This window comes from Agelaius tricolor, unplaced genomic scaffold (genome assembly GCF_023055355.1).
Source record: "Agelaius tricolor isolate 1412-34295 unplaced genomic scaffold, bAgeTri1.0.p SCAF_96, whole genome shotgun sequence".
NCBI classification, from domain to species: Eukaryota; Metazoa; Chordata; class Aves; order Passeriformes; family Icteridae; genus Agelaius; species Agelaius tricolor.
This window is the reverse complement of record NW_027269356.1, coordinates 372,768-388,888: the sequence shown is the minus strand read 5'-3', so window position 1 is coordinate 388,888 and position 16,121 is coordinate 372,768. Positions and strand designations below refer to the sequence as shown.

General features: G+C 52.9%; 1 protein-coding gene across 1 annotated transcript in view; it reads right to left on the bottom strand.

The window, feature by feature from the left end:
- The window catches only part of HDAC7 (histone deacetylase 7), a 59,281-nt gene extending 58,557 nt beyond the window's left edge, over positions 1-724 (bottom strand). The window contains exon 1 of the mRNA XM_071418907.1: positions 315-724. Within this exon, the coding sequence (XP_071275008.1) occupies positions 315-333 (19 nt within the window). The 5' untranslated portion in view covers positions 334-724. The remainder of the gene's footprint in view (positions 1-314) is intronic.
- Between the last annotated feature and the right edge of the window lie 15,397 nt (positions 725-16,121).

Genomic DNA, 16,121 nt, shown 5'->3' with positions numbered 1-16,121 from the left:
TCCTCCCACCTTGCCCAGAGCCAGGTTCTGCCCGGTCTCGCTCGGCGGGGAGCCCGGGGTGACCCAAATCCCGGGGCACGGCCGGGCGGCAAAGCCTCTCCGGCAGGAGCTGGCTGGGAACAGCATCCATGGGGACAGCGGCCGTGGGGACAGCGCCAGCGCTCCCCCGGGCCGTGGTGGCTGGGTCTGGGGGGTTCACACTCGCAGCATCTGCTCCAGGGCTACCTGATCCCTCCGGAGCCGGGCACAGACACCGGGAACGGACACCGGGAGCGGCCGGTGCGGGACCGGCAGAGGCACCGGCGGCTACTCACCCTGGCTTTGTCCTTGCATCCAGAGGAGTTAAAGCCCTTGGAGAGGAGGTCTCATTGTTCAAGCTGTGCTTAAGGGAGGCAGCTGCTTTCTTTATATCTCAAGATTCACTAAAGTTCAGGAAGAGAGAGAGAGAGAGAGAGAGAGAGAAAGAGAGGGGACGGCAAAGGGGAGGGACTGAGCGCAGGGCCCAGAGGCCGTATAGAATGACAATGGAAGGAAATGCTTTATCAAACCTAGAAAGCCAACCCTGCCCTGGGAACACAGAGGGAGAGAGAAAAAAAAAAAAAAAAAAAAAAGAAAGAAAAAAAAAAAAAGAAAGAAAGAAAGAAAAAAAAACTTGCAGAAGAAAAGCGAGTTCAGCTGCCCCGGGTCCCTCCCTTGGCAGCAGAGCCCTCCCCCCCAGCCCCTCACTCCCAAACACAATGAGAGCACCGGTGGAAATCGTCAGGCTCAAACACTTTTTTTTTTTTTTCATTAAACAGAGAGAAGTTTCAGTTCTTTAAAAAAAAAAAAAAAAAAATCCGACAACCAAACCCTGCCCGGGAATGGGAATGTGACGCTCTTCCCCCTCCCCCGGCTGCAGCCGTCCAAGTTTCTATGAGTCAAACGTTTGCAATGTGTTACCGAAATGTTACCAAGCTGGAATGCAGCATCCAGAGGGTTCAGCTCGTAAAACTTTTGTTTGCTGGCCGGGAGAAAGTGTCACCGGCACAGAATTCGGTTCTTCCTCTTCTTCCTTTTGTTTTTCCCATCGCGGAGAGGGTTAAGTGGCTGTGCAGCGCTGACACCCGATGACGGCGGCTTTAACCCAGCGCTCCCGGTCCCAGTGGGAAGGGAAATTGTGCTGTTCGGTGAGAAACGAAGGGAAACGGGGCAGCCTGAGAGAGCAGGTGGGAAATGAGAGAAATAAAAGCGTCCAGACACACAATCCCGGAATGGTTTGGGTTGGAAGGGGCCTTAAAGCTCAGCTTGTTCCACCCCTGCCCTGGGCAGGGACACCTTCCATTAAATCACGTTGTTCCAAGCCCCATCCCAGGGCACAGGCAGGGACAGACCTCAGCTCCTGAAACTCAGCTTCCCAAACATGAGCTTTGGGATTTGGGGGTCAGAAAAGTGCTGTTTCCTCATCTGATAGTCCTGGGGTTTGGCCCAAGATGGGAACTTCCACCCAAGACAGCAAAATCTCGGCCCAGCTTCTTCCAGACAGCATTCTGAGCCTGCAGGAATGCTGAGGGACAGGGGCACAGCAGCATCAGATCTGAAATGCTGAGGGACAGGGACACAGCAGCATCAGATCTGAAATGCTGAGGGACAGGGACACAGCAGCATCTGCTGGATCTGAAATGCTGAGGGACAGGGGCACAGCAGCATCAGATCTGAAATGCTGAGGGACAGGGACACAGCAGCATCAGATCTGAAATGCTGAGGGACAGGGACACAGCAGCATCAGATCTGAAATGCTGAGGGACAGGGGCACAGCAACATCTGCTGGATCTGATGGGAGTTGGGACCAGACTCTGAGCTTTGCTCTCACGGTGGGAGCACAAATGGGAAGAGCTCGTGAGGATGATGAGTGCCCAAAGGAAAGCAGGAGAGAGGGGAGGAAGCCGAGGGACTGTCCTGCCGTGCTTGCAAGCCTGAGCCCTTCCAGGAGGTGGCTCCTTCCACCTGGAATTCCTGCCCCCAAAACCTTCCCAAGGGTGTAGGCCTCACCTTGCTCAAGGACCTTCGGGGTTCAGCCCCAGGAGGAGACGGTGATGCTCTTCCTGCCTCACCCAGCCCTGTCCAACAACAGCCTTGGCCTCATGTGGGGCTGGCTGCAGGTTTTGTGTGAGGGAAGGAAAATCTCCAGCAGCCAGGAGGATCCTCCCGGGAGCCTTGCAGAGGGACAGACTCCACCTCATCCGCTGAGGCTGCCCTGCTTTGTGCAGAGAGCACAGAAACTCTCCCGGGAGAGGAGCTGGGCTCCCTGCCCTGCTCCTGGCCTGGAGAATCACAGTCAACCTGTCCTGGCAAATTCCAGCCCAAGCACTAATTATCCTTTCATGCCAACGGGAACAATGGCAGTGGGAAAGAAGGACCGTGGTCATCCTCCTCCCACCTCTAAAAACCAAGTGATGCCAGCCCTGCAGAAGTCCCACGGGTGACCAAAATTGTTCATGGCATTTTTATGCCACTGTTCTCAGATAAAAGAACCTGATATTCTGAAACAGGAGGGAAAAAAAAGATAAAATAAGGATCCCAGGGAAAGATCTGAGAGGAAAGGCAGTGGCCATGGGCAAGATGTGCTGAGGAGGGAGTTTGGCCACCAGCCACGCTGGACTGAGTGCCCAGGACAGGGTCACTCCTCTCCAGGGCTGAGGCAGCTCCTGTAATGAGCTCCAAACTTTTGCCTACTTGGACCTTTGCATCATCTGCACGTTAGGTGTAAGGAGAGGCAGGAGCTGCCAAAAGCAGAGCTGCTCAAAGGCCAGGAGCAGATAAGAGACACTGCCCTGCTCAACAAAGAGACATTTCCAGACCTGAGGAAGTGAGGCAATCCTGGCTAATTAAGGTGGCTGACCAAAGTCTCCCAGGAGGAAGAAAGAGGGTGAAAGATGGAAATCTTTGTGTTTCAAAGGTGAAGAGACCAGGAGAGCTCATCTGGGAAGGTGGGAGGTGTTCCTGCCCATGGCAGGGGTGGGACTGGATGGGCCTTCAGGTCCCTTCCAACCCAAACCGTTCTGTGGTCAGCAGGTGGAAAATCCAGGCTGTTATTTCTGTCACCAACGAGGCCACAGCAGGTCCCAGATGGTGTTTAGGAGCATAAAGGGGCAGATGGAGTTTGGAAAACCTTTGGGTAACAGTTTGAGCTTTGCTGAAAACCCCGATGCCCATCATCTCCTTCAGGGCCTCCTCCCTCCCAGTCCAGGCACAAGGACCAAGCTGTGCTGCTGTGCCCCAGGGTCCTGAGCCTGCTCAGACCCACCCCAGGTGCTGACAAGAGCCCAGCTTTGGCTCCCAGAGCCCTGAGATCCCCTCCCAGCCCGGGGAGAAGGGAGCTGCCAGCAGCGCCCAGACACAAAGCAGAGCAGCCGTGGCTGAGGGCTGCAGCAGCAGCGTGGGCAGCAGATGGCCCAGGCAGGGAAGGGGAGCTGCCTGCAGCCACATCTCTCCATAGAAGGCAGGGAAGGAGCAGGTTTGTTTCTGCAGGAGGGGAAGAGTTATGGCTGCAAGAAACGGTGGCTAAAAATACCCTGAGGAGCAGGGAGGTCACTTGGGAGAGACCCAGGCCCTGTGCGTGTCTGGGGCAGAGGTGGCAGTGCCACACGTGTGGCACCGTGGCCTCCTGCCAGCCACTGCAGGGAGGGTGCTCAGGGCACCCAAGGGGCAGAACTGGGGCGGCCCAGCCCCTCAAACAGCCCTGCCCTGTGCCCCTGCTTGAGGCTCTGCAGGCAGCAGCCTGGCCCAGCCTTTGCTGGGAGTTGGGGCACAATTTAAACTCTGCAGGTGCTGCACACCAAGGTTGGCATTGAGCAGAGAACACAGTGACCAACCCCAGGGGGACTCTCAGGGTGCCCCAGCTGCTCAGAAAAGGGCTCAGTGTCCCCAGTCTCTGTCCGTGTGACAAACACCAAGAAGGTTTTGGATATGAGACATCCCTGCCCCTCACACCTCTGACCCCAGTGGGATGCGCTCAGTGACTGGAGAAGCCTGGCACAGATTCCTGGTTCAGGGATGTTCCACTGTTCATTCAGGAGCCCCAGAGGGGAGCACAGGCAGGTTAAACTCACCTGTTCTCCCAGCTCTGAGCTTCCAAGGATGGAGGAGGCATCAGCAGCATCCAGCCCAGCACCGCCCCGGAGACCTCACCCAGCAGCAAATCTGCTTGAGCCATTTCCCATCTCGAGTTCCAGCTGCAGAAAAGGCATTTCCAACCATTTCTCCCCTTTTGAAGGGGCTGGTCCCTGTGGAGGACTCTGCAGCGAGGGCGTGAGGAGGATCTTGCCTGGCCTGGGTCCCAGTAAATCACAGTTCAGAGACAGCTGAACTCCATTTTATGATTATTAACCCCAGCCCTGCTCATTTGTTTGGCCTGTCTGAGGCTATATTTAGTGATGGGTGCAGGCATGGCCGGGGGGGAATTGTGTGCAGCTGTTAAACACAGACCCCCACCTTCCCAAAAAATGATTTAAAAATAAAAAATAAATAAAAAGCTAACAAAACAGGAAGACTATGGTTGGAAAATGAGAAGCAGCTGTGAAGAGGAGGGATGAGGTGTCATACAGGGAGGACTGACTTCAAACCTTGCAGGAAATGTATGAGAAATTTCCCGGCCACTTTTGCAATCCATCATCCCCCCTGTGTCCCGTGGTGGCTCTTGGCTCCTGCCACAGCCTGTGAGTGCCAGGGCCAGGAGCATCTCGGGCTGGGCTCAGCAGGAGCAGCCACAGAAGAGGCTGTTTGCTCTTGCATTGCCATCAACAAGGTCCTGCTGTGCCTTTGTGACAGTCCCAAATCACCACAGATGGATTAAATGTCACCAACAGGCAGGTGCTGAACCAAGGGAGCTCCGGGGAGGTTTTGGGAATTTCAACAATGGAAAGCTTTGAGCAGTGGTGGTGAAACACTCTGAGCATTCTCGTGTGCTGAGGGAGTGCAGGACAGGACCAGGATGGAAAAACAGAGGTGGAGAAACCTGGAGGTGCCTTGCTGAGATCAGAGTTCTCTTCCTGCCCCCTCCAGCCTCAGATCCTGGCACAGAGCAGCAGCAGCAGAGGCTGCTCTTCCTCATCGTGGTTCATTTTGGAGCTGTCAGAGAGGGGTAAACCAGGCAAGGTGGGGCTGTCCCTGTCCATGGCAGGGACATGGAACGAGATGGGCTTGAAGTCCCCTCCAACCCAAACTATTCTAGGATTCTGATTTATTCCACATTCCTGGAGGAGCTCAGAGCTGGAAGGGGCATTGTGGGGCAGGAAAGGGAACGTGACTCGCTCTGAAGCCCTGCTAGCAGGCAGAGTGGCCCTGGCATAGAGGAAACCAGGGCTGAACCCATCTCTTGGCTCTTCCCCAGTTTTCCTGGTGCCTCTAACGGCAGCACCAGCACCTGAGGCACTGCTGGGGCAGGTGCTGCAGCAGTTTAACGTTTCCTCTGGAGGCAGAGCTCAGGGGAGGCAATGCCAGTGCCCAGCTCATGCCCTGCTTTGGCTTGGGATGCCAGTGCATCAGCTGGGCAGGCAAACCCCAGTGCTGACCTGGAAATCGCTCACAGCTGGGGCTGGGGGTCCATTCCTGGGGCCTGCACCCTCGCCCTCGCACCCTTGCAGCAGTTTCCTGTTTGCCCAGGGGCTCGGGGTGGGAAGGGCTGGCAGGGGTTGTTTTGCTGCAGCACAGGCTGCTCTCTCGGGGAGCTGGCTTCCCCCAGGCTGTGGTTTCAGCAGCTGCCAGCCCCGGCCCTGCCGCAGTCAGGTGTGAGCGACCGCACGGGAGCGCGGGGAGCTGACATCAAGGTGCTCATCTGCAGAGGAAGGGGCTCCCAACTGAAGCAGCTCCTGCTTGTGGTGACCCAGCCCAGCCCTCCCTGGCAGCCCCAGCCCCGCGCTCTGCTTCTGCACCTGCTGCCTCCAGTGCTCCTCCCAGGGACAGCTCCTCCTTTGCTTCCCAGCCAAGCGCGGGCAAAGGGCTGGGATGGAAGTGGGAGATCAGATTCCCTCTCCCATCTCAGGCTCACCGTGGTTTTCACTCTTCCAGGGTGGCAGGAACTGTCAGTGTCCCTCTGTGTGCCCTGGGGAAAGAGCACTGAGGTCACAGAATTCCAGAATCCCTGAGGCTGGAAAAACTCTGAGGGAGCATTGAGTCCAACCTGTGCCCAATCCCCACCTTATCACCACCCCAGAGCCCACCCAACCTGTGCCAAATCCCCACCCTGTGACCACCCCAGGGCCCACCCAACCTGTGCCCAATGCCCACCTTGTCACCCTCCCAGAGCCCACCCAACCTGTGCCCAATGCCCACCTTGTGACCAGCCCAGAGCCTACCCAACCTGTCCCCAATCCCCACCTTATCACCAGCCCAGAGCCCACCCAACCTGTCCCCAGTGCCCACCTTGTCACCACCCCAGAGCCCACCCATCCTGTGCCCAATTCCCACCTTATCACCACCCCAGAGCCCACCCAACCTGTGCCCAATGCCCACCTTGTCACCCTCCCAGAGCCCACCCAACCTGTGCCCAGTGCCCACCTTATCACTGCCCCAGAACCCTGAGTGCCACCTCCAGGCCTTTCTTGGACACCTCCAGGGATGGGCACTCCAAACCCCCCTGGGCAGCCCCTGCCAAGGCCTGGCCACCCTTTCCATGGAGAAATCCTTCCTCAGAGTGGGGCAGTGCTCAGCAAGTCTGTGCCCCCTGTCCTGCTTTGGGTCTCTGAGCCCAGGTGATTTTCCTAAAGAGAAAGGAGAGCCGTGACAGTGGCACAGCCCTTGAGAAACTCCGGCTCTGTGCAAACACATTTGAAACCCAGAACTTCTTTTCCATCCCAAACTTGCAGCAGCCTGGAGGGATTTAACCCCTTGTTTTGCTGCTCCATCTCAATGCCCTGTGCAGACAGGAGAGGGGGAATGTGGGGAGAGAATTTGATTCACTCTGCAAATCCCCAGTTGGGAGAAGGAGTTTGATTTACCAAGGCCAGAGGTAGTAAAGAGCTTGGACAGGAATTTGCACTAAACCTTTGACACACAAGACATTTCCCTTTCAGGCCAAGACAAACAAAGGAAGGAAGTGTCTGGGACTTTTAAAGCGACCTAGTGGAGACAGGTAAGGGCAGATAAGGGCTGAAGGAAGAGTGGGCCGGGCGAGGGAAGGATCCAGTTTTACAGATTTGTTGGAATCCTGAGCGCTCTGCAAATCAGGATGAGGGAAGGCAAAACCACCTGGGGAAGGGCCCTTTGCAATGGGAGAAAGAGGCTGAACATCCCCCAAGTGCTGAGCACGGCCTTTCTATTCACTCCCTGCCTTTTTTCCACTCACTTTGCAAAGCTCTCAGTGCCTGAGGCTGGCAGGGTTTCCAGGCTCATCAGCTGCTCACCAGCAGGCTCTGCACTCTCCTGTCAGACCCTGGCTCATCCCTGCCAGACCTCTCAGCATCATCCTTGGAGTCTTTGCCCCTTTCCTGCACTCAGGTCCTGTGATAAAAAAAAGCAGCTGGAGCTGTTCCTGTGAAAGGGAGAACAACACTGTGTGGTGGAGAGATGGAAACAATCCCACAAAATGAAAAACTCCTCATTGATGCTGCTCTCTGTCCCCAGCCACCTGCACAGGAACACAGGGGATTGTCCCGTTTCCAGGGCTGGAATGGAGCAGCAAGGAGCTTTCTGTGGGGCAGCACTCAGGAGTGGCTCCCCTCTGGCTGTGGCATCTCTGCCTGCCTGTGCCAGGCAGCCAGGCCTCCCCCAGCCTGGCCAGCAATGATTTTCCTGGTACAACACCCCTGGTCCCTCACCCCTGCTGAACGGGATTGCTACAGCATCATCCCAGCTGACAGATTTCAAATGCCAGGCTTAACCTTGCCTCTACAGGGCTCATTTCCCTCTCAGGATTTCAGTTTCTCCCTGGAGTCCTCTCTTTGGTGACTCCACAGGTTTCCTCGTGAATCCCTCTGGGAACATTTTGCTCTTTGACCTCAAATCTTTCCCTTCTCCACTAAATCGTTCCAGTTTCTTTTTAACCCTTTTCTCCTCAAGATACAACACAGTGAGGGCCATGAGGAGGCTCTGTGGGATCCCCAGAAGGGATGGAGGATAATTGGTGAGACCCCAGGGCCAGGAGGGTCCTCAGTGCTGTCCCCACAGCCACAGAGTCACTGACCCCACTGCTGGGCCTTATCTCATGGTGAGTTTTGCATTCTGAGTCATTAAACAAACACAGGGACTGCTCTGCCTGGCCAGGACTCCCAGAGCAGGGCTTGGATGAGGTTCCTCCACACGCTGGGTCTGAGACCATGAAAAACAAAGCTGCAGCTTTCTGGGTTATTTATAAAGCAAACTGCACAAATAAACCTTTCCTAGCCAGAACAGTCAAGGTTATGAATCCATAATTCTCTTTTCCTACAGGGACCGTGTTTGTGACTCATTCCTGGCCAGCCTCGGGGGCTCCCAGTGCATGAGCTGGGAATGAGGAGCTGCTCACAGCGAGGAAGAGCTTGGCAGAGGCAGCCGAAGGCTCCCTGCAAGAGCTCAGCACGGGCCACCCTCCTTCCCTACTGCTGAGCCCAGAAAAGCCACCCGTGGCACAATTTAATCCTTTCAAATCCCACAGAATTGGCTGGAGCACCATCTGGAGGCAGCTCCTGGAAGGCGTGGGCAGAGCTGCGACACCTTCCCCGGCATGGGGACGCGGCTGTCCCTCTGTCCCCTCTATGGGGTGACGCCCATCACCAGGGACCCTCCATGAGGAGCTCCCATCCCACCAGGGCACAGCAGGACCTGGGATTCAAGGTCCCTGAGCTGCAGATCCTTGTCCTGCTCTGCCTCTCTCTGACCAAGTCTGCTCCTGGATATTCTGCCCAGTCATCAGCTGCTCAGGCAGGTGGTCCCAAAATGAGAGTTTTCCACACTCAGTCTCTCTCCCGTTCCCTGGGATCCTTGGATCACATTTTTTTCCCTCCAATCTTTGCATTTGCAACCATGGTGCAATTTTCTGCCCACGTTTCTCTGGTTTCTCTGCCCTCCATTAGTTTGTGTTGCTGGGGCACATATGGATCTGTGAAATCAGGGAGTATTCTCCAGAAGTCCTTGGTCTGTTTGGCCTTGATTTGCTATTGGTTTTTGCTGAGCTTGATTTGCTATCGATTTTTCTAAGATTTTCTTTCAAAGGCCAGTCTGACTGAAAGTATCTTCTGCTGGGTTTGACCACAACTCTGCTATCCTGCTCCATCTTTCTGATAACACTGGGTGCCATTTCCCTCTGCTCTCTGGAGGTGGAAATGATTACATTTTTAAATTCTGCTGATGCTGAGAGGAGCTGTGATTTCTAAGAAGCGATGCTGTGCATGCCCTGACACGTTTCATGTCTCAGCACTCAGCTGCGCTCTGAGCCTTCAGTGAAGAGCCTGGAATTGGTTGGGGTTTTTTTCAGGGATTTGCTTTCTGTAATCTGACCATTCATGTTGTTCACAAAGACAACTTGATTTTTCAATATGTGATCCGCTTTCTCCACGGCTGATTGAGGCTTCCTGCACAATGAGCTGACTCTTTGTTGCCAGTTCCTGAGGAATTCTCACCAAACACAGCTTAGAAAGCATTTGCCAGCTCCCGTGGCTGCTTTGGGATGCCCACCCTGGGCCACTCAGGGAATGTGTTTAAGGCCGATGCATCCCTGGGTGTTGTTTTTCTCTTCATCTCCTATTTCCACAGCATTAAACACTTCCTTCCCCTTCAGCCCTCGAGGCTTTTCTCAAAGCTGGAAGCCCAGGGGCAGCTTGAGCAGGGCCTCCCTATCACCAGGATCTGCTTATCTGCAGCTCAAAGGAAATTCTGCTTGGCTGCTGAGCTCCAGCTCCGGATGAGAGGATGAAATGATGAAGTGCCCGCACGGCAGAGCCTCAGAGCGAGGGGCTCAGGAGCTGCTCCCCAGGAAGGTTGGCTGGGAAAACAATCAGGGGCTCTCCTTTCACAGGGTCAGAGCCAGCCCAGAGCCACGGGACTCGTCCAAGGCTCTCAGGGAAGAGGTTTCAGGATTTCGGTGCTTCAGAGAGACGGAGTCCAGGGAGCCGATAAACATTTACACGGGGAGAAAGATCTCAGGGCTGAAACATCAAATAAAACCCCCTGGAATGAAATACGACCGCAAGGACTGGATGAAGCCATTAGAAAGTCTGGGCAGGTTTAAGAGCTCACTTGTGTGGAAAAGGGGGGGGTTTGGTATTTTCAAGTGTTTCTACACCACTCACGGCATTCCCCAGGGCCTGGAGCGTGCTGGTGCTGCTAAAAATAAACCTCTCAGGAAGGCTCTGACAGCCTTCTCAGAGCTTCAGGTGCTCTGAGCTGAAAAAGAGGAGAAAAAGCCAAGAGAAAAAAAATGGATGAGGCTGTTAGAGGTGCCTGGGTGAGAAATAACCACCTCCAGCTCCGCTTGACAGAGGAGTGAGCAGGGAGCCGTGGTCTCACTGGGGGGAAATTATAGTTTAGAGAAAACAGCTCACCTCTGTCCCTTTGTTTCCTGAAAGCTGATGGAGGAAGACTCAGAATTAGGGAGAGAGACACAGAGTTTGTTTTCTCTTTCTAGAAGACACCGCATGTTTTTATTCTCCCCGTTCTTTGTGCGCGTGTTTAGATAAAAGTTGGGACACAAAGGCTTTGCTGGGTTGGTGCCAAGCTAAAGCTCAAGAAAACAAACCTCAACCTTCAAGGCCGAGAGGTTCAGTGGGTCGTTAGAGCCAGTCCTGCTCGCACAGGAAATCACATCACGTAATCTCTTGTTTGGGACTTTGGCAAAGGTAAAATCCTGCTCAGGAGGGAGCGCTGCCATTTCGGAGAGCAGCAGCCCAAGAGAAGCACAGCACTTGAGGGAGCAGGGGTTTTTCAGGATCTGTCTGCAGAAATACCCAGGCTCCATCCCTGGTTGGGAGAGCAATTATGAATTTCGTGGCAATTAAAATTAGTTTCTTTTCCATGCTATCTACAGAAGCCTCCACCAATAGAGGCGAGAAGTAAACATTCTCCTGCCCCATCCAGGACCTGTTCCACCATTCCTGATCCAATTCTTTAAGCTCTCAAAAACACACTTCACTTCTTCCCTCCTGTTCTGCAAGGAAACCACAGACAATCGTCCCCTGGGCAGGGCCTGTCGCAGTCCTGGATACCCTCTGGGGTGATTTTATCCGAGGCGTTTCTCTCTCTTTCTCATGGGCCATGTGGAACAGTATCAAAAGCCATAAAACTTTATGTATTTACAGCCTCTTCTGGGAGCACAGCGCTCAGAACATCGTTGTAGATGTAAATTAGCTCAATTATCTTTGCTTGGGATGGTTGGATCTTGCCCAATTACCGTTGCAGTTTCTCATTCTCTGTGGTGCTGACAAACAACGCGTTTAAGTGCTTGTTCCGCTGTTTTCCCAATCCCAACACCACATAATTCTCTCTGATCTTCAGCTTCTGTTTTAAAGGAAACCTTTGGCATTCTTCCTTGACTATTTTCTACCCTCTCTGGGTTCAGGTTCCCTTCTTGGCTTTCTGGCACCTGCTGAGTGAATTTAATCTTACCCAAATCACCTGAAAGTGTACTATGAATTCTACTGCATCTCTACCCTGCTTTTTCCTTACTACTCTGAGATTTCTCTCCTCCCTCAATTATAACCCTCATCTGATCCACCACCCTTTGAAGTTTTGACATTTCAGCCTTCTTGGCATTACCCTCCATCAGCTCCTTGTCTGGAGAACAACTGAGATCCACGGATTCCTTCCACACTCAGAAGCTCTTCCATTAATTGCCAGTGAGAGCTGCTGCAATCTTATCAAATCTGGACACCACAATTTTTCATTACTTTTATGCCATGATAGCAGGGCCACGTGCCTTTGGACCGGCTGCTGGAATCAGAAATTCTGATTTTCCCTCATGCTCTGGCTTTCATTAATTAACAACACCAAAAATCCCATGGATTCTCTTTATCCTCTCCTGGTGGGCCTGGTCACCTCGTCATCAATTCATTTCTAGAGTAAACAACAAAGAAAGAGTAAAAAAGAGTGGCTGCTCTCTCTGTGCCCTCATTGTGCTCTGAGCTGAACCATTCCCAGTCCCCTGGAATGACTGAGCAGGTCCTGGACGTTCCCACCACTGCAAAACCACAACAGTGACACCCTCGAGGGGTGTCTGAATCCAGGGGCTGCTCCAATGGAGCTGCAGGAGCCACTTCCAGCATTTCACACAGAATCCCTGAATGATTCAGGTTGGAGAAGCCTCTGAGGCCAAGCTGTGCCTGATCCCCACCAGAGCACTGAGTGCCACATCCAGACATTGCCTGGACACCTCCAGGACGCCAGCCCCTCCCAATGCCTGACCACCCTTTCCATGAAGAAATTCCTCCTGAATTTTCACTGCCTTTTTTTTTAAACTTCCTGAGGTTTTCCTGGCTCTCAGATGGGGTGAAGGCTGCAGCCCCTCACAGGGCAGGAGCTGGATCAAAAGGGAGAGTTAAGAACTCTCAACATCCCAAGCTCTCCCGGTGCTCCCCACCAGGATGCTGCTGCTCTCCCTGCCCCAGATGAGCCCCTGGAGCAGCAAAGGCTCCGGGTTTATCGCCCCATCAGAGCAGTTGGAAGACAGTTGGGTGTCTCTGGGGTGCTGATAGCAGGGAAGGCTTTGCTCTGGGAGATAAGCTGCCCTCCCTGGGCAGGCCGTTGGTATCTCAGTGTCCTCCAGCCCCTCCAGACACACCCTGGGGCTGGGGGCAGTTAACTGAAGCCCTCGCTATCACCGGGGCTCTGCTCCCTGCAATCGTTTCTCCCGTGCTGATCAAGGCTCTGCAGTGACCTCGCTGCCTCACCCAGCTGTAAACAGGCACTCATGGTTCTGGAGATGGATTCATTCAGAGAGAAAGGCGCTTCTGGAAGGTATTTGGAAGGTTTTGAAATGCACAACAGCTCCATTTTCTGCTTGAGTGGCTGCCCAGGAGAGAAAAGCATCACCAGCATCCCCTGTCGGGCTTGGGGGAACCAGGAGTGTCTGGAGTGCAGCTATTCCCTGCCAGCTCCAGCCAGAGCTCCCTGTGTCACCCCCAGCAGCAAATCCAGGCCCTGGTGGTCACCCAGCACTCGGGTGTGAGCAAGGCAGAAAGCCCAGGCCACCTTTGTCCAGAGGAACCAGTAGATCCAAGCACCACTACCGGAGTGAGGAAGAACCAGGGTGGGCACAGAGGCTGCACACCCAAAGCATTTGGAAAACAAGGAGAGCAAATATTGTGCTGAGGCAACAACATTGGTTTCACAGTTTCTGCCTGTATTAAATTAAAAATATTTCCTTTTTCATTTTAAGTGCTGCCCAGTCCTTCCCTTGGGCCCTGCTCAGCTCAGGAGGATGAACTCCCTCCCCAGGCAGCTCTCTAAGGTCCTGCTCTGTGTTCTTCCACGGGAAGCCACTTCTTGCCCAAATATAGATATTTTCATCCAAATAAAGGGGAGGGGGTTTGGAATACTGTTGAAAAAGAATCCAGCTGCGAGGCAGAAATCTAAAAGTGGTGAAAAGCATCGCTGTTTCTGCCAGGCTGGGGAGAGAACGGCGCCGCACGAACCCAGCAGTGCCATCCGTGGGGAGCCTCTGCCATCTGCTGGCACCGAGTCCTGCAGCAACGCCTGTGCTCGGCAGGGGCTGTCAGCAAACAGACAGGAGGGGAAAATGGCCATTTTTGAAAGCTCCTAAGCCCTTTTTTGAGAGAAGCATTACCTGTTTTGGTCTCATCAAAAATATTGAGGTCATGGGAAGGTTTATGTTGGGAGGGACCTAAAAAATCGTCCGGCTCCACGTCCCTGCCATGGTCCCAGCAGAGCAGGGTCCTTGCAGCCCCGTCCAGCCTGGCCTTGGACACTTCCAGGGATCCAGGGACAGCCACAGCTGCTCTGGGCACCCGTGCCAGGCCATCAGCACCTCGATAGCAAGGGATTGTTTCCCCAGGTTTCCAGGCAGGTGGAGACTTCAGGTTTTCAGCCAGGGATTTGTACAAAGCCATGAGTTAAACACCTCTGTGAAAGAATTAAAGGGTAAAGGCTTTAAAGGTTTAAAGGCTGCTTTTACCACCTTCTTTCCCCAGAGAGATTGGTACTCCCGTGGGAGCAGCACAGCCAGTGGGAGCTGAAAGGGGGCAATGGGAACTGTGACAAACAGAAAACCCCTCTTTGTCACCTGTGCTCTTACTCACAGCAGCCTCACCTGGATCTGAGCGCCAGTGAGGAAGTTAGAGACAATTTACAGATGCTCAGCCAGGACTCAGACTGACTCAGGGAAATTCTGCAGCCACACCTCAAAGTGTTTTTAGTTCTGGCCTTGGCTACTCAGATGCAGCTTCTTGAAGCTTCCCAAGGCTGCAGGCACTCTCTGCAGAGCAGCTTTTCCAGGTTCTGTCTTTCCTGCCCCACAGTGCAGCTCACCCTGGTGGTTCACAGCCCCTTCCTTGTGGCCCAGAATCAGCTGAGGGAACTTTATAACAAACAGGTGCTTTTCTGGACAAATAAACCAGGATTTCCTTTCAACCAGTTCAGAATTCGATCCGTGTTATTTGATGTAACAGAATGTTTTGAAGCCAAGGACTGTTTTCAAACCACCAACAAAAATATTTGTATTATTTTTTCCTCTGCATCTCATTGCAGCTCTTTTGCTTTTCCTTCCCACCATTTATCTTTCACAACACCAAGCCTTGCCTGTACTTCCTATTTGGCTGCTGGTTGGTAGTTTTCTCATTTGCTGTTATTTTTGACTTCCATCCAAGCTTTGTATGATATTAATAGCTGTTGCAAAGAACTGTAATAATCCTCAAACCAGCCCTAATATTAGCAGAAATAGCCAAGAACTGTTGTCAAGGCCTGAGGGATTGGAGCAGAGAATTTTCTCCTCCATCCTGCCAGTTCTGCCCCAGCCCAGGGAGACAAAACATCTGCTCAGCACCCAGCTCACAGAGCCCCATCCTGGCCACCCCAGGCAAGAGAGAAGCAGCTTGGTCAAGCTCAGATGCACAAAAAGATGCTGAAAGAAGATGCTGATGTGAAGATTCAAGAATTAGATGTTACCCGTTGTCTAATTAATGCTTCTGCCTAATCAAGGTAGAGCAACCACTCATTGTTCATCCAGCAGTGCTAACACTAATAGCCAAATTACTCATTTTCTATTAAAGGTTGTCAGCAACAGAAAAAAATAAACAGAGGATAAAAGCATCTACCCTGCTCCTCCAGCAGTAAATTCTCCTCCTTCCCTTGCGCTGCTGCAGTGACTCATCAGCATCCTGAGGGGGAAATAGGGATGGGTTTTTTCTTCTTTGCTGGGAGGAATGTGATTTTAAGGCTGGTGGTTTCTTCCTTCTCTCTTTAGAGTTTACTTGAGGCTACTTTTTAAAATGCATTTTCTGCTATTCTCTCCACTGGAATCTTTCTTCCCAGGGCTGCAATCCCCTGTCACACCCAGACATGCCACATGTCCTGTGTCCTGCATTTTACCTGTATTTTTTCTGTCACTTCCACTGGTTTCTGTCACATGCCAAAAGCTCAGTGGTTAGCAGTGGCTGCCTGGTGAGTTGCTGATAGCCCTGGGGCCATCTCCAGCTCAGCATCCTGTGCTCTCTCAGCACTTCCTGCTCCTTAGGGAAGGATTTTGGGGGATTTTCCCCAGGTGCACTGCTGTACCTCACACCAAACATGCAAATGCAATTCTCATCCCCTTTTTTTTGGGCAGTTTCTGTGACAGGCAGATGAGAAACTCCAGCAAAACTGAGAGGGCAGATCCAGACAAGGCCGGGGGATTAAGTTCTGCAGAGTCACAAGGAGCCTTTGGCTCATCACTGATGATGCCAATGTGATGCCATGCTCCCATTCTGATGGATCCTCCATCACCTTACACCAGGTTCTTCCTAAAAGTTGTAACATTGAAGTCCTTTTCAGCAGGGAGGAGGTCTCCAGGGGGGAGTCCAGACCCTGCTGCTCTGACCATAGTGTTCCCTTTCTTGTCTATCCAGACCCCAGTACCATTTTATGAAGGAAAGGTGATAACTTTCAGATAGGAAGAGAATACTTCCATTTTTGGTTTAATCTCTTCCTGTTTCGTTTCATCCTCAGCAGGTGGTTTCATCTGA